The sequence below is a fragment of the Lipophrys pholis genome (genome assembly GCF_963383615.2).
Source record: "Lipophrys pholis genome assembly, chromosome: 15".
NCBI lineage: Eukaryota > Metazoa > Chordata > Actinopteri > Blenniiformes > Blenniidae > Lipophrys > Lipophrys pholis.
In genome coordinates, this window is record NC_137642.1 from 18,493,802 (window position 1) to 18,517,824 (window position 24,023).

General features: G+C 41.4%; 6 protein-coding genes across 34 annotated transcripts in view; 5 read left to right on the forward strand and 1 right to left on the reverse strand.

Annotated features, from left to right (window-relative positions):
* Positions 1-1,134, forward strand: part of ablim1a (actin binding LIM protein 1a) — a 40,307-nt gene extending 39,173 nt beyond the window's left edge. For all 19 annotated transcript variants that reach the window (XR_013936060.1, XR_013936061.1, XR_013936062.1 and 16 more), the window contains one exon: positions 2-1,134. Coding sequence is in view for 4 of the 19 variants with exons in the window: in XM_080482016.1 (XP_080338142.1) it covers positions 2-30 (29 nt within the window). In the remaining 15 variants the exon portion in view is untranslated. The remainder of the gene's footprint in view (position 1) is intronic.
* Positions 577-5,121, forward strand: LOC308120457 (putative E3 ubiquitin-protein ligase TRIML1; the record flags this gene model as incomplete). Its single annotated transcript, XM_080481071.1, has 6 exons — positions 577-580; positions 3,465-3,607; positions 3,722-3,955; positions 4,163-4,209; positions 4,311-4,453; positions 4,550-5,121. The coding sequence occupies 6 exons, from the start codon at positions 577-579 to the stop codon at positions 5,119-5,121; spliced, it is 1,143 nt and encodes a 380-aa protein (XP_080337197.1).
* Positions 5,122-6,449: 1,328 nt separating this feature from the next.
* LOC308120935 (hyaluronan-binding protein 2) lies at positions 6,450-10,658 on the forward strand. Its single transcript, XM_080481883.1, has 13 exons — positions 6,450-6,842; positions 7,086-7,185; positions 7,257-7,355; positions 7,436-7,546; positions 7,656-7,772; positions 7,878-7,988; positions 8,076-8,247; positions 8,327-8,424; positions 8,496-8,880; positions 8,968-9,110; positions 9,267-9,401; positions 9,599-9,744; positions 9,829-10,658. The coding sequence occupies exons 1-13, from the start codon at positions 6,783-6,785 to the stop codon at positions 9,991-9,993; spliced, it is 1,842 nt and encodes a 613-aa protein (XP_080338009.1). The 5' UTR covers positions 6,450-6,782; the 3' UTR covers positions 9,994-10,658.
* A 669-nt stretch (positions 10,659-11,327) lies between these two features.
* Positions 11,328-13,493, reverse strand: LOC308120461 (E3 ubiquitin-protein ligase TRIM39; the record flags this gene model as incomplete). Its single annotated transcript, XM_080481076.1, has 6 exons — positions 11,328-11,920; positions 12,012-12,145; positions 12,246-12,268; positions 12,368-12,601; positions 12,693-12,788; positions 12,897-13,493. The coding sequence occupies 6 exons, from the start codon at positions 13,491-13,493 to the stop codon at positions 11,328-11,330; spliced, it is 1,677 nt and encodes a 558-aa protein (XP_080337202.1).
* A 1,449-nt stretch (positions 13,494-14,942) lies between these two features.
* On the forward strand, positions 14,943-22,267 carry LOC308120387 (delta-1-pyrroline-5-carboxylate synthase-like). Of its 6 annotated transcripts, none has more exons than XM_080480992.1 (18): positions 14,975-15,098; positions 15,317-15,372; positions 15,595-15,712; positions 15,795-15,946; positions 17,061-17,210; positions 17,306-17,410; positions 17,499-17,651; positions 18,003-18,093; positions 18,537-18,661; positions 18,769-18,913; positions 18,997-19,070; positions 19,459-19,558; positions 19,752-19,972; positions 20,048-20,185; positions 20,296-20,491; positions 20,651-20,772; positions 21,247-21,529; positions 21,614-22,267. In XM_080480992.1, the coding sequence occupies exons 3-18, from the start codon at positions 15,616-15,618 to the stop codon at positions 21,793-21,795; spliced, it is 2,334 nt and encodes a 777-aa protein (XP_080337118.1). In that variant the 5' UTR covers positions 14,975-15,098; positions 15,317-15,372; positions 15,595-15,615; the 3' UTR covers positions 21,796-22,267. The 6 variants fall into 6 exon arrangements, with proteins under 6 accessions (XP_080337113.1, XP_080337118.1, XP_080337117.1 ...); XM_080480991.1 differs by having other exon boundaries at positions 15,322-15,391; XM_080480989.1 differs by having other exon boundaries at positions 15,322-15,372; positions 17,499-17,657.
* A 698-nt stretch (positions 22,268-22,965) lies between these two features.
* Positions 22,966-24,023, forward strand: part of ate1 (arginyltransferase 1) — a 55,797-nt gene continuing 54,739 nt past the window's right edge. Inside the window, exon 1 of one of the 6 annotated variants that reach the window (XM_080482113.1) lies at positions 22,966-23,138. In XM_080482113.1, the coding sequence (XP_080338239.1) occupies positions 23,039-23,138 (100 nt within the window). In that variant the 5' untranslated portion in view covers positions 22,966-23,038. Of the gene's footprint in view, positions 23,262-24,023 lie in introns of all 6 variants that reach the window. The other 5 variants (XM_080482112.1, XM_080482114.1, XM_080482117.1 and 2 more) reach the window with 5 other exon arrangements.

Genomic DNA, 24,023 nt, shown 5'->3' on the forward strand with positions numbered 1-24,023 from the left:
GCGCCACTTAGCACCCGAAACGTTCTTTGACATCTTTGGAATGGAGATCCAGGAGTTTGACAGGCTTCCCCTGTGGAAACGCAACGACATGAAAAAGAAGGCCAAGCTCTTCTAGCGCTCAGAGCAGCATGCAAAACTCTGTACATTCATTCAGATAGCACACAACAACTGTAATCTAGATGTAGGTTTTGGTTTATTTCTTTTTCTTCTGATTTTTGTTTTATCCTGACATAATCAAGGAAGCCATGAAACGGACTGTTTGCCCTGAGGCTTCCTGAGACTATGAACTGAGAGATTTGTCCAGCTAGGCTTGCACAGTAAAATGGACAGTAACGGGAACGGGAATCTCTTCCATGTTCAAAAATGACAAAGAATGAGAATGAATGATGAATAGGGTCATGTTATTTGTTTTGACTGCGCTTGTTTTGACTTTTGCTTTGCTTCGAGTGGAACTGCTTTCCTTTCTTTCTTGCTTGATTCTTCCTACTATTTGTTGCTGTCGATTCCTGTGGAACTTTGTAAGTACAGTAGAACCTCATGGCGCCATTACGAAATGTCCACGCTTGTAGATTGAACATGGGTCAGCTTTCCTTCGCTTGGGCTGAAACAGTTTTGGTCCAAAGTTTGCAAGAATTGGCTCAGTGAGTCTTCGAATTTAAAAAAAAAAAAAAGAAGTCACCGGGGAAGCAGTCAGCTGACTCAATAACTGTTTTATTGGATCTACATGGAAATGAATCATCCGAGCACCTGCATACCACCAGTCATCCTTCCCCTGGCTACTGTACACACGAAACCTGACAGAAAAAAATGTCTCTCTTCTCAGGCTCTCATAAACATGGCCCAGACACGTTCCCTTTACATGTATTGGAAGTACAAATCTCAATATATTTTAATGCCAACGTAAAGTAACTGACAAATAGCTCAAACCCCTAATGTAAGAAGCAAGTGTATTTGACAGTACTGTTTTATAAATGAAAACCCACACTGCCATTTGTTGTATTGAAATTTAAGCCAATAAAGCTTTAAATCACCATGAACCATAATGATCCTCTGCTATACCAAAGGTACCCACTGCCTCTCTTCTGTTCATTGTTTTCCTTTTTTGCATATCATGAATAAACATGTCAGTAATGCAACACGGGAGGTGAAATAATTTGAAGACTCTGGACCCAACAGGTGGTATAATCGTTTGACCTATGCAAATAGAGATCGGCTGGAGTGCTTGTGTGGGAACATTTTTCATGTTTTCAGACTTAATATCAGACCATTTTCCAAAGCGTACCACATTAACAGGAAGAAAGAATATTTGATTGAGGAAGTTGTGGCATCTTTAATTCAATTCATATTCATATTCATAAAAAATCATATTGGTCAAATGTCCACCTCTAGGTTTCAAATGACTCTGCATCAATATTTTCCACTTATGCAACACTACATCTGACATGTGCACATATACCTTGATGTGTGAAAATGGTATAAATATATTATGTCAGTGTCTCACCTGAACCACGAAACATCATCGAGAAGGATTCGCAAGACAGTGCAGCGTTTTGGCTCAATTATCTTCTCAGCAGTGGTGGGAAATGTTTTTCAGAGTTCCAGGTAAAAAATTGTTTTTAGAATAACAAACAGACCAACTCAAGCAAAAGAAACCAAGAACAAATTTAGAGGTCCTACAAAGTTCTCAAAACAGTAATTCGAAGCACATATAAGATGATCCCCGAATATATTTTCCTAAATAAGTCTTTGAATAATGTGTTTCAGTTCTGAATTTGCTCCACTATTAGTGTTACCTGGTTGACTTTCAATCATTATGTATCTGTTAATGAAGGGATAGTATATTTTTTTTATCTTATTTTTACGTCCATTGATATAAAATAAAATGTGTCTTATTGGCTGGCTGTAGTTTGGAAAAACTACAGTGCAAACGAAAACGAGAATAAAAAATCTGAAGTTATCAAGACAATACATTATAATGTGAATGGACTTCATTTACATAATGTATTTTCACTAATTCATAAGAATTTTTAGGGCTTTACAGTGTGCCACGTTCACACATCAGTAATGTTTGCTGCTAAGCAAGGTGGCTGCACACCATTCATAAAGCAGGTAGCGCACAATACTACAGGACAACAAAAAAATAAATCTAATTTTGCTCCATAAAGTTGTCCTGCCACTCCTCTCTCTGCTAAATACTCAAAGTCAAAGTGAGGACTGTCAGTGATTTTGTTGTACATTCTGGACAGCCAGTGGAATCAAAACTTTGTCTCACTTGCCCAGATACAGTATATATGACACAGACACACACAAACAGATAATGGAGAATACAGACAAAGAAAAGAGCTGAAAAATCTCCAATGTGCAATATACAATGCAATGAAGTTTCTGAATAACTTATATTTGTCAACTGTATTGACCTTCAAACTAAACCACAGCCAAATACTACAATGTGAGAAATGTGCATTTGTTAGACTGAGATTGTAAAGAGGATCATCTCCAACAAATTCATCAAAACCGTTTTCTACTGTTGAATTACTCTCTAATCAAAGTCAAACCTGAACATATTTAAAAAAAAAAAAGTATTTCTATGACAGTATAAAAAATACAATTTGAAAATCATCAGAAATGCTTTGAAGAACTATACAACCTAAATATATATGTTGATCTGATACTCAAAAACCGTATAATAATAATTACCAATAATTACAAAAGAGTAAAACACAAACAAGCTGAACAATAAAACTCATTTAAAACACACAAGATAATATCTCAGATTTTTCATTCCTGGTAAAGGAATCAAAAGTCAAATTGTATCACAAGAAGCGTTTTTCTTCTCCAAAGTCTGCTGGTCAGTGCACGGCCTCCTCCCATCCCAGGGATTATTGAGGTGAAAATTGAAAGATTATAGACAGAATGATCAAGTTTTCAGGTGAATTCAATCGATGCTATTCAATGCAGTATAAAAAGCATGAAATCTTTGTTCTTTTACTTGAGAATCTTTCTCATACTTTCTTGAGTAGTTTTACTTGTAATTGACTAATATTTAGGTATTGTAACCGGAGTTGTATACATTTTATCCACCTACATTTATTCATTTAAAGTTATTCAAAACCTTCCTCATGAGCTCAAGAGGAACCGAGGAATATTCATTTTGTGAGGACAAAATATCAGACAGAACTGGGTCACATCACATTGTGCGTGTGTGTGTGTACTTGGTGGTAAGTTGATCTGTTTCTGCTTTTCATAGAGGGTCGTCAGGCTGAGACTCAAATATCCCCAGCTGCCATTATTGGGGAGCCAAATTGTTTGGAAATGAAATTTTACATAAAAACTGAGAAATAAGATTGCACAAGATGACTGTTTGGGGACACACACTCATGTCAGTCGATCTTCATTTCATTGTAGTTTACATTCAATTTCTTGTTAATTACCATAATCTCTCTGCTTTTGTAGGGAATAATCAGACCGCCTCTCCTCTGCTGTGTTAAATGTCTGTGCAACATTTCTGCAGGAGACATTAGGAAAACATCACGAATGTCTAAAGAAGCAAAGGGAAGCTGTGAAATACAGACTGAAGAAACTGGCAGCACGCCAATCAGAAATCACAGTAGGTTTTCTTCACATTACAATTAGTGTTCGGATTTTTCACCTTGCATTAAACATACATCGTCCCTGTCATCAGGCAGTGCAGTTGACGTCTGAACGTGTTTGTCTGACACAGAGAAAGTCGTCAGTGGTGAGGGAGAGTATCATACGGAAATACCAGGAGATCCAGACAGTGCTGGATGAGGATTTGAGGATCACGCTGTCCCACCTGGAGATGGAGGAGCGAGCTGCTGTCTCCACCCTGGACGGGCTCATGGAGAGAAACTGTTCTCTGATCCAGGAGATCGAACAGGGCCTGGCCAGACTCAACGTGGTTCTGGACCAGAATGACACAGAGCCCGATACGATGGTGATTAAAGTATGGTCTGACGATAATTACAAATGTCTTATTTTGCTTGTTGGTCATAAAAATTTAAATGCACAGTGTTATAAATCAGGTTTTCAAAGTGTGGGAGGTGAGAAGATGAGTCTGTCTCATATAGTCTGTAACTCAGTAACCATTACAGTTTATTATAAAAGTTACAGATTGCAAATGTGTACCGTTTTTTTCCACCAGACGTTCTTTTCTTATTCTGAGCATGAAGATATGGAGACATCGGAGAGGTCTGGAAGAAAATAATGTTTAATAATAATAATAATCATAGACCAATAAAGATTCAGTGTAACAGTTGATGCTCTTTTTTTCATTAATATACGTCCCCCAGAGTGATAGATCTGCTAAACAGCACAGACCCGAGCAGTGTGAAGCTGGATGAGACTAAAGCCGACCAGATCCTCAGCCTCACCCACAACATGCTCCTGCTTGTCTGTTCTCAAACCCCCATCATCAAGAAACTCATCAAGAGCTGTCAGTGCACTCCCCCCCCCCCCCCCCTATATTCATAATTCAAGACCTTCGAGATGTAAAATGTTGAGAGTAAAAATGTTGAATTTGTTTCTCCAGATTCCAGTGAGGTGTGCCTGGATCCAGAAACAGCTCACCCAAAGCTGATCATCTCTCCTCCGGGTGGTAGCGCCACCTACACGAACACATGGCAGCAACTTCCCGAAGTCCCCGGACGCTTTGACACCACCCTTAATGTCATCAGCTTGCAAAGCTTTCGCTCTGGTCGCCATTACTGGGAGATAGACGTGAGTGGAAAGACTTACTGGGAGCTTGGCGTTACCTACCCCACCATTCCCCGCAAAGGCACGAAGGAGGACTGCTGGCTCGGCCGGGGGCCCGAGTCCTGGTGTGTTGAGTTCTTTGAAGGGGAGTACACAGCCTGGCATGGCGGAGTGCCGCATCAGCTGCCGTTCACAAAACGCTTCTGTCAGATCGGTGTTTTGTGTAGTTTTCCTGCAGGTTCAGTGACTTTTCTTGAGGCGGACAAAATGACGCCGCTCTTCTCTTTCTGTGCGGGAACTTTCTTGGACTGTCTCCACCTGGCCCTGTGTCCAGGGCACGACCACGGGGGCAACAATGCAAATCCTATTGTGATCTGCAATACTTTGTCTCCAAACAATGATGACTGACTGATGGTTTTTTTTTATTTCAAAAACACAAAGCACAGTGTCACCTATAAAGGTCTATTTATAGGTCATAAGGCATCATTTTAACTTTAGCTGAGTTGAATCGTTAAAGGTGGGATTCAAACGCAGTTATTTTGCATTTGTACATTATTGCTTTCATTGTCAATCATTGAAATCATCAACTCTTTTCTAATCAAATCCAATTATGTTTTTGGGAACTTGGCAACTTCAAGACAAAGACGTTAGATAAGATTCAGATTGGATTTTCTATTTGTCACATACACATACAAGTATGGCAGTGAAATACAGCAACTGTCCGCCAGACTCTATAAACATGAAACAAATGTCAAACGCCAACAGTGGCTATAAAACAAAACAAAAAAAAAAGATTTCCCTTTGTTAACGCTTGATGAGAAATATAAGATGCCCTATTATGAGCAAATAATGGAAATTAGTAAGTAAATAATGAATAAATTGGTTGCTTCGATCTTTATTACAAGAAGTACTTGCCAGTTAGAGTATTCCCATAATGTCTGTTCCATTGTGGGAATTTAAGGTGAAGACTTCTAATTTTATTATCCTAACCACGTGCAAAAAATGTCTCCACTTGAAACAAAAGGACCTATAGAAGAAAGAACCAAGAAATGATTTGTTTATTGGAAGTAGTTGGAACCATATGCTTTGTTCTGTGTTATTTGTAATACCTCACCACGCCACTTGGTGGTTTTTTATCACAAACTGAGGCAGGTGATGGTGTTTAAGCCTCCTACCTGTGAGCACAGGTTACTGATGATTTTCCAACAATTTTCCATTGTGGTCCGATTAACTTTGTTCATTTGAGAGTTGTGGATTTTAAGTTATCAGAAGGTGTATCGACAATTGGAAGAAGATGAATGAATGAGGATTGATGAACACTAGTAAAGACTGGGGAGTCATTCTGGGTACACGTCCAAACAATCCATCAAACCAGCAACCAGTAGTTGCCCTTAAGGTTTAAGATAAATACAACAGAAGTAAAAGAAGTGTTGGCGCTGACTTTTTTGATTGCTTTGTTTAAGAAACTGTGACTGTAGGTAAAATGTTTAATGGTGTTGATTGATTTTTAGATGCTCTGCAAAATCTTTCCAGTATTTGTTAGACTTTCAGTTACATTTAGAATCAGAATGGATATAATATATTTTGAATTAGATGTCAGTGATGCTGTGTAGAATAGAATGAAAAAAAGCAGTGATTTATCCTGAAATGGACCCATGTGTGTGTATAAATCCAAAGTCTGCTCTCAAACAAACAGTCACCTTTGTACAAATATGCTCTCTGAGCCTTCGTGTTGCATCATTAACCTGTTTTATTGAAACTCACTTTGATTTATTTTTCTCTTTTGAGAAGTGTTTCATTTGTGGCAAAGAATGTAATCCTGTTTCTGCACCATTTATTTAGTTTCATTGCAAATGTCAATGTAAACAGTGTGAACATCCTACAATCTGTTCCATATCTATGAAAGTGTCTATTCTAAGAAGTGAGTCAATAAAACTGAGTCAGCAGCAGGGACGAGGGCCAGAAAGGAACGACTCAGAGGTTAGTGTCCTCACACCAATGTCTAGAAAAGTGTGAGGGGGTCTGCCACACAAGGCACTCTCTCTCTGCTCTCCTGGTCCGCTGCCACCATGAACCTGAAGCTCCTCTTCTTTTGCCTCGTCTTCGCGGTGCTCCTCATACCTGCTGAAGTATGTATGCACTGGATTTGTCATTCAGCGTTCAAGTACTAAAAGGAAAATCTATTGTTATTTTCAATGTCGCTTGGTATGACAATTATGTTAAGTGCAGTTGCTTAAATGTTGTTAAAGGACATTAAATGACTTGTGGCTACACTTGCTGCAAAAGTTCAGGAATTGCAAATGGGTATTTTTTGCAACTCTTCGTTGGCTGAGTTTGTCATCTGGAATGATCTTTTTGTAAATCCAATTCAGCAACATGGAAAACACAAGAAAAAGCATCACCGTCATGGGCCTCATCAACGGGACGGCGTTAAAGAAAAAAAGAAGCACCATTTTAAGGACATAATCGAAGGCTGGTACTTCTTTTTCATTTCTTTTATAGCAAACTATAATTTGAATTCTAAATAAAAATTGTGGTTTCAGACATATTCTTCGAGATAATAGATGGTGGTGGTGATGATGATGATGAAGAAGATGACCAAGGTATCACAGACTGGCTTTTTGAAATTCAAGAACCAGATGGTAAGAATCTACATTCAGGGGTTTTCTCCAAATACTCCACATTTTATTTTATTATAGTTCCAATGTTTGTCGTCTCCCAGGCCAGTGCAACCCCAACCCCTGCCACAACAATGGCGAGTGTCGGGAGAAAGGCAAGAGAAAATTCAAGTGTGACTGTCCAAAACCTTTCAAGGGAAAGCGATGCGAGAAAGGTTTGACGAAAAATCCCTCTACCTCATGATGCATGCTCGGAATATAACACTGAATTGAAATTAGAACAAGCAGAGCACGTTTTCTTTTTTTACCGTGTTCTCATCTCAGGTCCAAAAGTTTGTAAGAGAGGTAGATGTGGGCGTGGTGAGTGTGTGCTCACTTCAACTCCTCCATTCTACGAGTGCAAATGCAAGGCTCCCTTCCAGCCTCCGCACTGCAGACACTGTAAGGAGTACATTTTCAGCCAGATAAGACAGAATCACAATTTTAGACTGAATTTCCCAGGTCATGAAAACAAGTTGGCATTGTGTACTGTGTTCTCCTCTACAGATTCAACATGCCATCCCGATCCATGCAAAAATGGTGGCACATGTGTCCAGGATGGAAATGACTTTAACTGCGTTTGCCCTGATGGGTACAGTGGACGCTTCTGCCACGTCGGTAAATTCTGCGCTCAGCATTCTTCTTCTTCTTCTTCTTCTAGCTATAGACATAATCCATTCTGACAGAGCGGGGTATGTTTCTCAGGCCCAGATGATTGCTTTGTGGATGATGGCGAGTCGTATCGTGGCAATGTGAGCGAGACAGACGACGGCGACGAGTGCCTCTTCTGGAACTCCCACTTCATTGTGGAAAGTGGTACAGATCCATTTGATTCCTACGAGGAGCAAGATGGACTCGGCCACCACAACTTTTGCAGGTTAGGGAAAATTAGATAACTACTCCTCAAGTATATTCAAGCTGTGCACATCTTTGAGAGGATGACCCCTCTGCCGCAGAAACCCAGACGGAGAATCGATGCCATGGTGCTTCATCAGGAGAGGCCGGCGGCTTCTTTGGGACTACTGTGATGTGATGGAGTGTCCATTACCGACAGGTCAGCTTTGAAGCAACAAACAACTATCTGATTGAGTGTGGTGTGCATTATCGACCTGAGCATCTTTTCAGGTGAGACGCCAACCGATGGAGCCCCTACAGAAGCTCAGCCAACTCCCGCTCAGCCACCAACAACGACTCTACCGCCTGCTGAGAAGACCACTGCACCTTCAAAATATTCCACCACCATGCCCACTGATGTCCTTACCCCTGGTCCTACCACTGATGTCCCTACCACCCCTGGCACCAACGCTACACAACAGTTTCGCACTTGTGGCCTGCCCCAGCCTAAAAAAGCTATTACTCGGATCTATGGAGGTTTGAAAGTCTCTCCAGGGGCAATACCCTGGCAGGTTTCTTTGCAAGTGAAGCCAAGTCAAAGCTCTCGGCCATTCGCACACAGCTGTGGAGGTGTTCTGATTGCAAGTTGCTGGGTGCTCACAGCTGGACACTGCATGTAAGCATAAGAGTGGGCTGAAATGTTTGTTTTTTTTCCGAACACATCAATGCCAGACATGTGTTATTCCTGTATGTGTTTGCACAGTGAACCAAACAAGGACATGCAGGTGGAGATGGGAAGCCTGTCACTGAATGGTGGAGATCCCTCAACTCAAGTCATTGATGTTGAACAGGCAATTAGACATGAGAACTACAGAGAGACTCCGTCGGCTGTCTACAATGACATCGGTAATACTGCCCCTTGTTTATTCAGTGCAAGCGCTGATATTATTTAACTGGTGAGAATTGATGCTTGAGATGAAAAATGTGACTGAGTGCACCATACGTCAACAGTTAAATTGTTTATTTCATTGCAACATCAATAATTTGACTGTACTTCTTAAGCTTTGTTGAAGCTCCGTAGCAACAATGGTGTTTGCGCCAATGAGACCCAGTTTGTGAAGACAGCCTGTCTGCCAAACGGCCAACTGCCTGATGGGACGGAGTGTAAAATCTCTGGATGGGGAGCCACTGAAGATTGTACGTAAAGCTCCTGTTGCCTGTTCAAACACAGAATCATGCTGACCTTATCATGCTGGCCTTTTTGGGGTTGTTTCAGAAGACTTTAGAAGTGAGATTTGTGAACGTTTCACAGAGCAGACAACCACACATGATGAATCATGAACAACTTTATTGTGATACGCTTTTGATCATCTATTTCCACCTTGTTTCTACAGCTAAGTATGGTTCCAATCACCTGCTGGAGGCTAATGTCCTGTTGATCAACCAGGAGAAATGTAACGAACCCAAGATTTATGCCAATGTCCTGGATAATACTATGCTCTGTGCGGGCCATCTGCAGGGAGGGGTCGACTCCTGCCAGGTTAGTTACTTTTCTGCAAAAAAAACCCCAAAACAAACATTATTGACTGCTTCTTTTCTTCAGCTATTTTGTTTCCTGTTTCAGGGAGACTCTGGAGGTCCGTTGACTTGCCAGAATAATGGTACCCATGTTGTTTATGGGCTGGTGAGTTGGGGAGACCAGTGTGGGAAGAAGAACAAGCCTGGAGTTTATGCACGTGTTTCAAACTTTCTGGATTGGATCAATTCAAAGATTCAAACATCTCTTTAAGCACCCGCTGGCATGCTGGCCAGTGTTGCTAAGTTTGCAACATTATTGGGAATGATTTTTGATCTTTTTCTTTTTTTCCATTCAGTCACATTTTCTATCAAAATACTGTACAAACCCCATTTCTGTCTTTTGATCTGCTGTACAAGAAATTGAACTCTACCTTCAATCTTCAGATATTTACTCATATTTCTCTCACAGTACAGACATTTTACACATCTGGAAAAGACTCAATAAATTACAAATTTTACCTCCCTTTTCAACATTTCACTGATCCAACACAGTCGTTTAGGTTTTATTTGGAGAAAGATTTATAAAATTGTGCTCTTTCTGGTGTACACACTGTCACCTCGAAGCGATGCTGTAAGGCGAGCCCTGGTAGGACTACGGACTTGTTCTCTCTGTACATGTAATTGCTTTGTCGAGGTACTATGGTTTCCTTCCACAATCCAAAAACATCCTTGTTTCTCTGTTTATGGACTGTTGATCTGTACACAGTGTAACCTGCCTTCACTCATTGTCAGCTAAGATGAACTCCAGCGACCCCATGACCCTACATTGTATTAGGCAGTATAGAAGATAGATGGCTTACAAAAAATCCTCTGACACTAAACAGGAATATATGTTGCTTTTAATGCTCAAATAAATCAGTAAAGGATTTCTCTGAACCTTAAGTGTCCATGTTTACAAGTTAGGAATAAATCTGCCTTGTGTTTCAACTAGAGCCTCATGACTTGAACCACCAGGACCAAAGGAACATAATTTGCAGCTGAATCCTTGATGAAGACAGTGACACGATTTTAATATACACACAAGAACAAAAACATGATCTACCAACAACTATGTAAAACAGATAATTGGGTCAGTTGTGTAGAATTATTGTGTTACTGGTGATGCCTATTGACCTCATTGGAAGTATTGTTTGCGGCAGGGCAACAATTCTATGAGGCCACTGACATGTGAGACTGAAGGCACGCATGCACAAAGAGCAAGCCAGTAGTTTGCACACGGGTCATTTACTTTCAGCAATACATAAAGGCAAATGCGAGCGCTGTTAAGCTGAGTGCTGAACAGGGATGATTTGTCCAAAAAACCAAAGCATTTCTTTAAGATGCACCCGATGTCATCTTATAAAAGATTTACTGCTGGAACATTACTTTTGCAAAGACAGAAAAGGTTATATTCAAATCAACTACGCACATTATTTTACCCTCTTGATTTTGGGTCAGCATATTCAGTACATCGGTTTTTTCACTTCTCATAGTATATTCAATATTTTGATAAACATGATCAGTACATTTGTGCCTGGCTCAGTCATTTAATGACACCCTCTTAGTTTAATTCGTGTGCCCCTCTGAATGCCAGTCCCAGGGGTCTTTGATCCAGAATAAAGTGAGAGGCTGCCTATTTAATCCATTCATGTCAATACATGGGTTAAACACAGGGTAGAGAGGCTCTGAGCACTGCACACAGAATGAGTGAAGCAGAGTCATGGCATCAGCATTATAGAATGACAGCTCCCCCTTCTGGAGATTTGCCAGAATACCCAATTTTCTCACTCTCTTTGTCACTGGAAGCTGCTTCTCCTGGGTATCATGGCACGCCAGATACTGCCCATCTCCATGGTAGATGCACCAAGATGTGTTGTTCACACCCAGGCTGGAGGAGGTCAGAATCAGACTTTCTATTTTGCTGACTGACCCAGTGGTCACTCCTATCATCCAGAAGGGCTTGTCCTGGACAATGACCTCCCAGTAGTGCTGGCCACTCGTAAAACTCTCCTGAGCGAGGACGCTGTACTGTGAGTCATATGGACGAGAGCTTTGTCCTTCACTGACAGGCTGGCGTCTCCAGAACACTTGTTTCCTGTCTTTAGTTATTTCCAGTTTTGGGTGAGCTGTTTTGGTGTCTAAAGCTGGACAACTTAAGTCTGCAAAGGAGGAAAAATCTACGGTGAGGACACAGTTATGAAGAGAATAGTGGCTGGTTTCAAATGGGGGAAAATACAGAAAGTAACGAACATGACCACATGCGTGGGAAGTGTTGAGACAGAGCTACTGAGAGGTCATCCACCAGTCGCTCCACTGTTCTGAGCTTCTCGGGGTCACACAGATCTTTATTTATTTCCTGGATTGGTGCAAAATCCAAAGGATCACTATGATAAAAGACGAAAGTCACACGAGAAAAAGTCAAACTCAGTGACGCTTTGGACTTTGATGTTTAAAAGGACAAACTCGAGTTAACAATATACTCACCAAAGATTGTTTGACGTGATTTGCTGTTGAACATGAAGAGGTAACAAATTATTTGATGTATCATGACTGGAAAAAAAAAATCTCTTTTATTCCAGCTCCACTCTGAAGTGATAGTGACATACCTGTAAGAAATGCAGATCGTTTGTTTCCTGCAGGAGTGATTTGCTCGAAGCTCTGATTCTATCTATCTCTTGGATCTGAGCCTCCATGATGCCTCTCTGGACCTCCAGCCACTCCGTCATGCAGGTTTCCTCTGCATCTATGATCTGCATCATCAGACGCTCATCCCCGTCTAGTACGGCGTGGATCCTGCTGTACTTGTCCGAGATTCGCTCTTTGAAATCTGCCGCTGACTTCTAGGAAATAACTACCGCGTTATCCACATGACAAAAGATAATATCAGTCAATAACAATTTTTTAAAAGCATTGAATTCACATCAACCGTACCACTGTTTCTGTATACAGTGATTCCAAATCCTTGATGGCATGCTCTGCTTCATTTCTCCTTTGAAGCAATTGGCTCATCGTTGTTTCCAGCATTTTCTAAAGATAATCATACAACAAGCCTGAAGAACATAAATACAGCAACCAATGCATACTGCTGTCATTCACAGGACAAAAATCCTATAGCAAGATAAACAGCTCTTCTACCTTGAAGTCTGTGCTGGCCTCATGAAGTTGAGATGCTTTATGGTGCTTGTGCGTCCCAATCAGGACACACAAACAGCAGACAGGGATCCTGTCTTCCAAACAGAAGAGCTTCAGCTCATCACGGTGCTCTCTGCATTTCAGAGACAGTGGATCTCTGGTCACCTCCACCACTGTGTGCTCCTTCAGTGCAGACCTCTGCTGGTGCAGCAGGGCGTGAGCCTGGCACAGGGAGGCATCACAGGTGAGACAGGTCCGCACAGCCATCGATGGCATCTCTATGCAGTGATCACAGTAAATAGTTGGAGAGGATTTGGTTGTACTTCCCGGAGTTGCTGTGTGTCGCTCTGCTGACGATGGCCCGGTCGTGATGAAGTCCTTCACTTTGGTCTGAAGGCCAGTATTTATCGCCAGTGTGAGGTCAGAGGGGAGAAATATCTGACACTCTGGACAGAAGAGAGGACCCTTGTTTGAGTCATCCGTTTCCCAGACAGCCTGGATGCAGGTGAGACAGAAGTCATGGCCACACTGGAGCGTCACGGGCTCTGTGAAGAAATCCCGGCAGACGGGACATTTCAAGGTCTCCTCAACACTCCCCATTGCTCTGCTTGCAGCTGTTTTTGCAACTCGCTGTGCACTGTGCTCCTGCCCTTTCTGCTCATAAATATTTCATAGGCCTCTCCAGGCATGTACACGCCACTCATGTGCCTTGGTGTCAGATTACTAAAGATGAGTTGATATCTTTCAGTGGTTGTTTCGAACCATTGGCTCACATGGGACCGCACACAGTGAGATGGCAGATGTCCAAGAAATGTAATTAAATCAATCAAATTAAACAATATATACTGTTTAAAAAGTGGGGACAGCTAAAATCCCACTAAAATAAAAGCATTCTTGACAAAAAATTTACATAAAAGTTTCACAATCATGTGATAAAATTAGTCAGTTGACAAAGAAATTAGGAAATTAATTCTAAATTTGATGAGATAAACTATATTTTTTTCTGGAAAAGTAATTGTTCAAATGACATAATGATGATAATAGTTTTTGAATCAATACCAACTAGCTTTGCAATTTACTGAATAAACAAAACTAATGAAAACGTACAATTTGTAATCAATTGATCATATTTTTTCTATATGTTTTAGAGACAAGTTGTTATTCAGGTGTCATTATGAGCCATTGGTATTTCGTGTATAATATTATATTTTTCTTTGTAAACTCAGAGTGATCATGATTAAATAAATGGATTTGTATAACAGTCAGACTTTACAATTAATCTGCCAAACTTTCACTAAACCAAAACTGCACAAAATTAAGCTGTATAGAAGCTAGATGGATGGCTTCCTACCCCTTTTCAGATTTTCAGACATGTTAAACTATATATATGTTACATGTGTATTTCTATGTGAATGTATGTATATCTAGATAGGTGTGTGTACATTGGGTAACGATTTATTTGTTTTGTGTGCATGCATATTTATAAAAATGTTTTTATTTATTTATTTGTATATTTATACACGTTAATTTACAAAGGGTGTCACAAAACTGTACATTAATATGTATATGTGTATTTATATGTATGTGTGTTCATACAGTATATACATGCTATGTATGTATGTATGTATGTATGTATGTATGTATGTATGTATGTATGTATGTATGTATGTATGTATGTATACAGAGATATAAATTCACATTTATTATAACTATAATTTTTCCCCGTTTTTTCCGTCCTTGTATTTTGTTTCATACCATGGGGTTTTGACATGTCTGGAACGAATTAATAAATAAAAAAACACTACAAACTCCTTTTTACAACTGCAGTTGTGCCTGCAGCACGGTACTAAAGAAATAATTAAATGGAAAACATGGAAGAAATAAATAGGGTTTAAAGAAACATAAACACATAAAAAATGTTAATAAAACGACAGGGAAAAGAAAACGAGGAGAATCAAGAGAACCCGGAGAACTTCCTGCGTCGGACGTTTTGCGTACGTAACAAACGTACTTGTTGAGCCATTACACCCAGTTCTCTGCCTACGTAAGGGGACATATCCTTCCTGAATACCTCCTCCTCCGTTCCCCGGCCAGCGTGTGCTGTGGATGTGGCGGCGCCGCTGCTCCCTGTGACTACGTGTCTCTTCTTTGACGGGTTCTCAGTGTACCTGCGGTTGGTTTTTTTGAGGTTATTCGCGTTGACTGGTAAGAATCCACTGATTTAACTCTGTTAAGCTCGTTCTGCTACAAACTGAGGCTAAACGTGGTAGCTCGTAGCGAAGAGCAGCTAACGTTAGCTGCTCCCCTTATCTGTGTTGACAGCAGCTGCAGGGCACATTCAGCAACTCTCCCTTTAAGTGTTGGGATGTTTATATTCTTGATGAACGTGCAAATGATTCCGATTGTGTTTGTGCCTCTCTGAGTGAAGGGTACATCTGTGCAAGAGTGCATCTCGACTTTTGGACCGTAATTCTATGAGGTAACAACAGTTGCAGTAGGTCAGTCAAGTTCATGGAACATAGTGGTAATAATATAGGTGGGGTTTCCAGTGACCCTGGATAGCAGTAATATTGACAGTTTGCTATTATAGTTGTTTCTCCTCATGTATTTAGTGTAACTGGATAATTAATTTGAAAGAATTTAATTGCATGTCTGATTAGTTTGCGTCACTGTTTGAGTAACCTGGTAATTCATGTCACAGAGGAACTCATCTGTCAGTGCCATGTTCGCCAGGCTGGCATTGAGCTCTCGCCTGCCATCCACAATCCGGCACTCAAATGTCTGTCCAGTCCCCATCAGAACATTTTCACAGACCAAATGTGAGTAACGTTTTACATCCGTGGTTGCAGTGAATTATATTTCTGCTGTATTTATCTTTGTTTTGACTCTTTTGTTTTGCAGTCCCTCTCCCGCGGCCCCATGGGAAATCCTTTGCCCACCGCAGTGAACTGAAACAAGCCAAACGTATAGTTGTGAAGCTGGGCAGTGCTGTGGTCACACGTGGAGATGAGTGTGGCTTGGCGCTGGGACGACTGGCCTCAATAGTAGAGCAGGTACTGATTAATGAATTTTTGTTGATGTGGCGTCAGTAACGACATTGTCATCTCAAAGCAGTTTGATAGAGAAAAACCCAACTAATCCACACTCAGGCAAAGACATTGATGGAAGGAAAAACTAGAACCAGACCCTGCGGTTTCCATTTTCCGCTCCCCTAGTTGGAGTTCGGGGATAGAAAGAGAATAAGATAGGATGGACGGCAGTAAACAACTTGACATCAGAAGGCAGATAATCTGCTTGCTGAAGACTTGATGGGAGTTGGAGGCTTAGATCACTAACTTCCAGTTGCATTGTCAGAGATTCTGTAGGGCGGGAGAGACAGAGATTAAGAATAGAACAGGTGACAGGAGAGAAACTTAAGGTTAATGACATTTGCATGTATAGAGCATGACGGAGGAGAGAAAGCAGCGCAATAAAGCTCTTCCAGCAGTCTAAAGCTATAGCAGCTTTCCTAAAAAATGGTCCAGGGTGGCCTGAACTAGTCTGAACTATAAGCTTTTCTCAGCTGGGTAGAGACTATGAAAGCTGAAACTGAAACATGATAGCTGAAAGCTCTGACTCCAAATCTACTTTTAGATACTTAAGTAATGTGACTCCATTTTTGAAAAAAGTGTTTTTTAACATGTTTGGGGTCAAATATAGTCACTTCTGTTTTATCTGAGTTCAGTTGATCAGTGTCATGAATAAATGGATTTGTATATCATCTGCATAGCAATGAAAATTATTGGAGTGCTTCCTAATAAACTACAGGAAGCATATTTAATGTTAAAGTTATAGGTCCTAACACAGAACCCTGTGGAACTCCATGTTTAACTTCAGTCTGAGCTGAAGAGTCATCATTAACATGAATAAAGTGGAATCTGTCTGACAAGTATGATTGAAACCAGTTTAGAGCTGTTTCTTTAATGCCGCTAATATATTCTGGTCTCTGTAGAAAAATATAATAAATTGTATGAAATGGATCAGTGAGGTCAAGAACAAAGACGATTCTCCTGTTTGAGCCTGTGAGAAGATCAAAAACATATTAGACTGCCGATTATGGATGTGTAAATGAATGTGAGTTAGAAGTGAGTTTTACTGTGAATGTCCTTGTCTTTTGTGTCTTGTCAGGTGTCCATGCTGCAGAATCAGGGCAGGGAGATGATGATCGTTACAAGCGGTGCTGTGGCATTTGGAAAGCAGCGACTACGACATGAGATTCTGCTGTCTCAGAGTGTCAGGCAAGCCCTGCATTCTGGACAAAACCAACTTAAAGATATGGTAAGGAATACACTCAAACACTTGGAATCTGAGTCTGTTTTGTAATGGATTTTCTTTGCCATTTAATTTAAAATCAAAATCCCTGTATTTTTCAGTCCATTCCAGTTTTAGAAGCAAGGGCATGTGCGGCTGCGGGCCAGAGTGGTTTGATGGCGTTGTACGAGGCAATGTTTACCCAGTATAGCATCTGCACTGCACAAGTATGTCCTCTTTGCTCACAGTACTAAATACTTATAGCTAGTGGTTTTAATGTCACATAATTGATTCCATTCTTGTAATGGTCTGTAGATTCTGGTCACCAATCTGGATTTTCACGACGAGCAGAAACGACGCAACCTGAATAGCACGCTACACGAACTGCTGCGGATGAACATCGTCCCCATCATCAACACCAATGACGCTGTTGTTCCACCCCCTGTTCCAAACAGTGATTTACAGGGGGTAAATGTGGGTAGCGTTTCTCGGGCGTGCTGGGAATGCAAAATGTAGTGCAGGATTGTGGTGGTGGAAAGAATGAAGTCTCTTTTCAGGGTCATTTCACAAGTGGAGGAAAACAGAAATGAAATGACCCTGAAAAGAGACTTCATTCTTTCCACCACATGGTATCATGGTCCACCCCTCCCCCATAATTCATGTTCTTTTGGACCTGCCCGTACTGTCTTTTAGAAGGATGTGAGCACGTTTGTTTTGTAACTGAGTGGAAATGGCAGATAGGCTTGTACTCAGTGGTGCAATTTCTTCTATTTTTATTTAATTTTTTCTAATTTATTGCGATTTCTCTTTGTCTTTCAGGTAATAAGCATCAAAGACAATGACAGCTTAGCAGCACGGTTGGCTGTTGAAATGAAAGTCGATCTTCTCGTCGCCCTATCTGATGTTGAAGGTACCAATGCGGCATCAAATATGATAAATTTCACTTACATTTGCAGCAAAATAGTCCAAATAGTGTGTACGTTTTAAAATACATCTTTTATAAGTATATCTTAATCAAAACATTCATCAGTTATGTGAACCACTTTCAAAAAAAATTGATATGAAATGCATAACTTGCCAAAAGGTGATAAAGAATTTATATCTATTTCCGCATCAGTGTGAAGTTTTATTATTGTTATTTCAGACTTGTAAAAATTAATTTACATCAGTCATCAAACAAAAGATATCTTGCATATACGTACTATGAGACAAAAACAATACAATATATTCTGATTGCATGTGTGAAAAAAGTGAGAAATAAAACTGAATAAATGAAACTATACATTGTGAACAGTCAAGGTTTTGGCTCTTCTTGTAAGATAAGGTATTAAAATAAAACTCTCTTTCCCGCAGGTTTATATGACAGTCCTCCAGGAACAGACGACGCTAAGCTCATCGATATATTCTATCCTGGAGATCAGCAGTCAATCACGTACGGCACTAAGTCCAGAGTTGGAATTGGCGGCATGGAAGCCAAGGTCTGTATGACCTTGTTGAACAAGTTTTAACCCGCTGTGCAAACAGGAGAGAGTCGTGCAAAAATGCCAAAGTTGTATTCCACTGAAATTCATGTTGTGTGAATCAGGTGAAAGCGGCGCTTTGGGCACTGCAAGGTGGGACCTCTGTTGTCATTGCCAATGGCACGCACCCTAAAGTCACTGGCCACGTCATCACAGACATTGTGGAAGGGAAGAAAGTGGGCACTTTCTTCTCTGAAGTGAAACCTGCAGGTACAGTGAGAAATCGTCTGGAACGACCATGTTATTCTCTTATTGTGGTTGTGTGTTAATGAGTGTATTATCATCACAACCAGGACCAACTGTGGAGCAGCAGACAGAAATGGCTCGACATGCAGGCAGGACTCTGGCCTCCCTGCATCCTGAGCAGGTGAGCTTTTGGCTCCCTGATTGTGTGTGATTTATAAAACGCCAATAACGGCATAGTCATCTCAAGGCACTTTCACAGAGATAAAGCCCAACTATTCTACATGAGCGAGCGCAGGCTATGGTGGAAACCAAAATCTCCCTTTTAACAGAAAGAAATGTCTACAGAACCAGTCTCAAAGCGGATTTCTGCTCTTCCATTTTAGTTCAGAGGATATCTAGAAAGTGATAGGACAGAAACAAATGTTCTTGTGTGTTTAATGAAATTAGAACATTAGAAGTTATTACTCTGATCTACAGTGATACAGGGAAAAAATGTTTTCATAACAGGATGCAAGGAGCTTTGATTCCTCCTGATTTTGGTTTGTGTTCATCATACGTTTCTTTTCCAGAGAGCGGAGATCATCTGCTGTCTTGCTGAGCTGCTCACAGAGAAAAAGGATGAGATTCTTAGTGCGAACAAGAAAGACATGGAGATAGCAACAGTGACGGGTACAAAGACGTCTCATTGATTATCACGCGACACAAATACGCTTGTCTGCCACCTGTAGCACTTCCAAGAGTCATGAGTCATACTGTTCCCCTGTGTTGTATAGAAGGACTACAGAGCGATGAAGCACTCCTCCTGTATGGCTTTACACAGCAATGCATTGTCAGCACGCTTTCTTATTCTTTTGCATCTTAGGTCGATTCTCCCAGCCTCTGATAAACCGCCTGAGTCTTTCTTCTTCGAAGCTGAACAGCCTCGCCATCGGCCTGCGTCAGCTTGCGGCGTCCTCCAGGGACAGCGTGGGCCGAGTGCTGAGAAGGACCAGGGTGGCGAACAACCTCGAGCTGGAGCAGATCACGGTCCCTATCGGCGTGCTGCTGGTCATCTTCGAGTCGCGTCCTGATTGCCTCCCACAGGTCAGACCATCCACACACTCAACAAGAGGTGGTAGTCAAGCTTTTGCTGACGTCTGGTCATAAATATTACTCCAGGTGTCGGCTCTGGCAATCGCCAGTGGGAACGCTTTGCTGCTGAAAGGAGGGAAAGAAGCTTCCTACACCAATAAGATTCTACATCAGCTCACTCAGGAAGCTCTTTCAATTCACGGAGTGGCCGATGCCATCCAACTGGTGAGACTGAACAACTCGTTTTCAGATATTTGTGATTACGTTCATCTCCACGCGTATTTTATTTAATTTTACATTTTTTAAATTTAAATAATGTAAATTTTGTTGTGTAGGTGAGCACACGAGAAGAAGTGGAGGACCTGTGTCGCCTTGATAAATTGATCGATTTGATCATCCCGAGGGGTTCATCTCAGCTGGTCCGGGACATCCAGAGGGCGGCGAAGGGCATCCCCGTGTTGGGCCACAGTGAGGGCGTCTGTCACGTCTACGTCGACAATGAAGCCAGCATAGACAAAGCCATCGATGTTGGTATGTCATCGGCATCTAGATGTAAACGTTTCTTTGTTTTCTGTTGAAGTCAACTTGCCTTAATTCCTTTTTGGTGTATTTTGTTTTCTTGTGGCTTTTTATTTTTTGGGGGTTACACAGAACTGCTGAATGAACGTATGCACTTTGTTTAATTTCTAGTCAAAGACTCTAAATGTGACTACCCTGCTGCCTGCAATGCCATGGAGACCCTCCTTATACACCGAGACCTACTGCGCACGCCCGTGTTTGACCAGATTATCGACATGTTGAGAGCAGAACACGTAAGAAACACGTCTGTTGTTTAATTCAGAGATATTACATGTTGTATTGTAGTGAATGAACATGTTTTTTATTTTTTTTTTTTTAAATCTTAGAGCAGTTTGCTCCTTCTTCATGATTAGTCACATTCACCAATTTGCTCATGCACAATCACACACGTATACTGATGACTTCTGAAGAAATGGGGGAATTGGGGGCTTTCGTGTCTTGGCAAAAAGAAAGCTCTGGCAGATGACACGTGGACAGGGCAGATGAGGGATTGAACATTCAGGATTGGGATTGAAACACCATTTTTCTCCTACATTTATCCACGGTCACTTCATAATATCAAGCCGTTTTGGCCAATTGCTTCACCAATTTCCCTGTGCAGCTTGATTGATTTATAATTTAGGCAATTCATTTCTAAGTGTTTTCCCTTTGATTGCAGAATTATTCTAACTTGACACTGGTTTTTTTGGGGGGGTTTTTTCTCCCAGGTGAAGATTCATGCGGGACCCCGTTTTGCATCATATTTAACTTTCAGCCCAAATGAGGTGAAGTCCCTCAGGACAGAGTACGGGGACCTGGAGTGCTGCATTGAAGTGGTAGACGGCATGCAGGAAGCCGTGGACCACATCCACAAGTACGGCAGCTCCCACACTGACGTCATTGTCACAGAGAATGAAGAGACAGCCGAGCAGTTTCTACAGCAGGTGGACAGCGCCTGTGTCTTCTGGAACTCCAGCTCTCGCTTTGCCGATGGATACCGCTTCGGCCTGGGTGTGTATGCTGCCCCACACAGGTTTAATGGTCTTGAAAATTGAAGCTTCGAAAGAGTTAATTTGGTTATCACTCCTCTTGCAGGTGCCGAGGTCGGTATCAGCACAGCGCGGATACATGCCAGAGGTCCCGTGGGTTTGGAGGGACTTTTAACCACTAAGTGGGTGCTTCGAGGAGAGGGTCACACTGTGGCTGAATTCTCTGAGCAAGGCAGCATGAAATACCTTCATGAAAACATCCCAGTGCCCCAGGGAAGTTTAGCTTAGGCATTCAAGAAAGAGAGCATGGCTTCCCTCCCAGAGTTTAATTGAAGGTTTGTGTCTGTAGAGGCTTTTCATCTTACGGCTTCTGCTTCCTTACGTCTACAAATCTGCCATTTCCACTAAGTTTCTGATTTCTTCGCACTCCAGAAACCAGCTATACTTTTTCTCAGATGCATATCAATCTCTTGAGTTGAGTGAGCGTTGGGTGATGGGAGAGGAATATCTTCTAAAAGCTAAAAAATCATTTCTTCATTCAACAATGTCTGACAGGTCAATCATTATGGACATAGTGTTTTTATACTAGCCGAAAAAAGAAGTTATTGTACCAACTGTGATTTTCTAATTTATTTTTCTACATACAAACAAACTCTCCCTGGGTCTTTTTATAATTGACTTGAAGTGTTGGTTGTGCAGGAATCTGGTTCAGTTATATTTGTTCTTTGCACAAACAATTAATAAATATGCTATACGGTTGACTTTTTGTTTCCTGTGTCTCAAACTTAACTCTGAAATAATATCCATAATGAAGTCTATGTTTTACAGTTTCGTATTAGTTAAAACAGTCCTTTAGAAAAACGACAAAACTCAATATTTCTGCTGAATTGCATACTTGTCTTTTTGGAATTGCCAGACAAAAATACTGTCTTTTGATTGTGGCTGATCTCATCATTTTCTCTGAAACAGTAACACATTTGCAATGGAGTTAAATTAGGGTCACCCAATTGTTACATGCACTGTGAGGAAACCACAGCACCCAAGGGAGAACATGCAAACTACACAGAAAGGACTGATGGGTGTTTAAACCTATGACGTTGGCAGTGTGATCCAATAGCACAAACCACTGCTTCACTGGGTGGGGAGTGTCTCATACCATTACAGCAAAACGGATAAAAATGAGAAAAGGAACAGATTCACAACCACAACACATTTCATCTCCAGGGTCTTCTCGAAGGGAAACCGTCAATAAGCGCTACCTGTGAATAAGCTGAGCCCATCACTTGAGTAAATAAGTGGAGTCATAATTTCAGGTTTTCCACTTAATCGAAAAATACATCTTGTTTATTTAGGGAGAGAAAGAAATATGTCAGTTTCAGGATCTTTTCTACGGCCTTCCTGATTTGAAGAGTTTTAAAAGCTCCCAGCTCTCTTGAACGCAGCGCCGCTGACGTCATTGCCGTAGGCGGGACTTGCTTTCGGCAGCACTAGTCCCAGGTCACCTGGAGAAGTCAGCTGTCATCTACGAGAGATGGCAGCTAATAAGTCGTACACAATAGTTGAATATTTTGGCGGGGACGATGGCTACCGCTGCGGCTACTGCAAAAACCAAATAGGGAACTTTTCCCACGGTAAGTTTGTGGCGAGGAGATGGCGAGATGGAGTCCCCGTGCTGGCTGCGGCTAGCAACCGAGCTCCGTCTACTTGCTGGAGCGGTTTGGAAGAAGGCTAGCTACCGTGGAGCTAATCCTAATGTCAGTGAAGCTGAGCACCCTTATATCAGACACAATCAAACCATCAGATTAGTCCCACAGAGAGCACGTCATTTGTTTGTAATCAACACATTGCTCGGATGGTGTTGTGGTTGTTGATAAAGCTTAGGCTTTAGCTGTTAGCATCAATCCCCCCCCACCCCCCCCACCCCCCCACCACCCCCCCACCCCCACCCATGATCACACAACTGTGGTTTATAACTAGTTACGACTGTTCTGTTGTTACATTCGTTAATGATTTTACATCTTTCGACCTGTAACTGATCTACCTTCGAGTGGGTCCATTCAGATTACAGTATCTCTCTGGGTTAAGTCATGGTCAGTAAAGCTGGACAGGAAGCCAGCGGCTATAAAATGCTTTGGCAGTATTAGTTAAGTACTCGTGTATGTGACGAGCTGTTTTACCTGCACTATAAAATAAGCGTGATCAACACTGTAAACATGACGGCAGACACGAGACAAGTTTTACAACATGCTGAAACCCGAGAAAGCATGTTTACAGTAGGCAATCTAAAGTGTCACTTTTAACTGTGATACTTTGAACAGATGAAACGTGTTCTCGACGAGTGTCATTTAGATTTGTATTCTGTACTCAACTTCATTACTGGTGTATATTTTCCCTCATTGGAAGCTGATGAGAAACCCGTGTGTGAGGCTGTAATGGAAATCCTCTTCCTTATTGGCAGTGGCTTCATTTCAAGGCAGCCTTGTTGTGGTTCAACTTTCATTTTAAATGTGCACTGA

Coding starts and splice junctions, on each gene's coding strand:
- LOC308120935 (XM_080481883.1), top strand. CDS start 6,783: ATGAACCTGAAGCTCCTCTTCTTTTGCCTCGTCTTCGCGGTGCTCCTC. Junction 7,547..7,655: donor GGGAAAGCGATGCGAGAAAG/GTTTGACGAAAA, acceptor TTCTCATCTCAG/GTCCAAAAGTTTGTAAGAGA. Junction 8,425..8,495: donor GGAGTGTCCATTACCGACAG/GTCAGCTTTGAA, acceptor GCATCTTTTCAG/GTGAGACGCCAACCGATGGA.
- LOC308120387 (XM_080480987.1), top strand. CDS start 15,616: ATGTTCGCCAGGCTGGCATTGAGCTCTCGCCTGCCATCCACAATCCGG. Junction 17,411..17,498: donor ATAGCATCTGCACTGCACAA/GTATGTCCTCTT, acceptor AATGGTCTGTAG/ATTCTGGTCACCAATCTGGA. Junction 20,773..21,246: donor ACATGTTGAGAGCAGAACAC/GTAAGAAACACG, acceptor TTTTTCTCCCAG/GTGAAGATTCATGCGGGACC.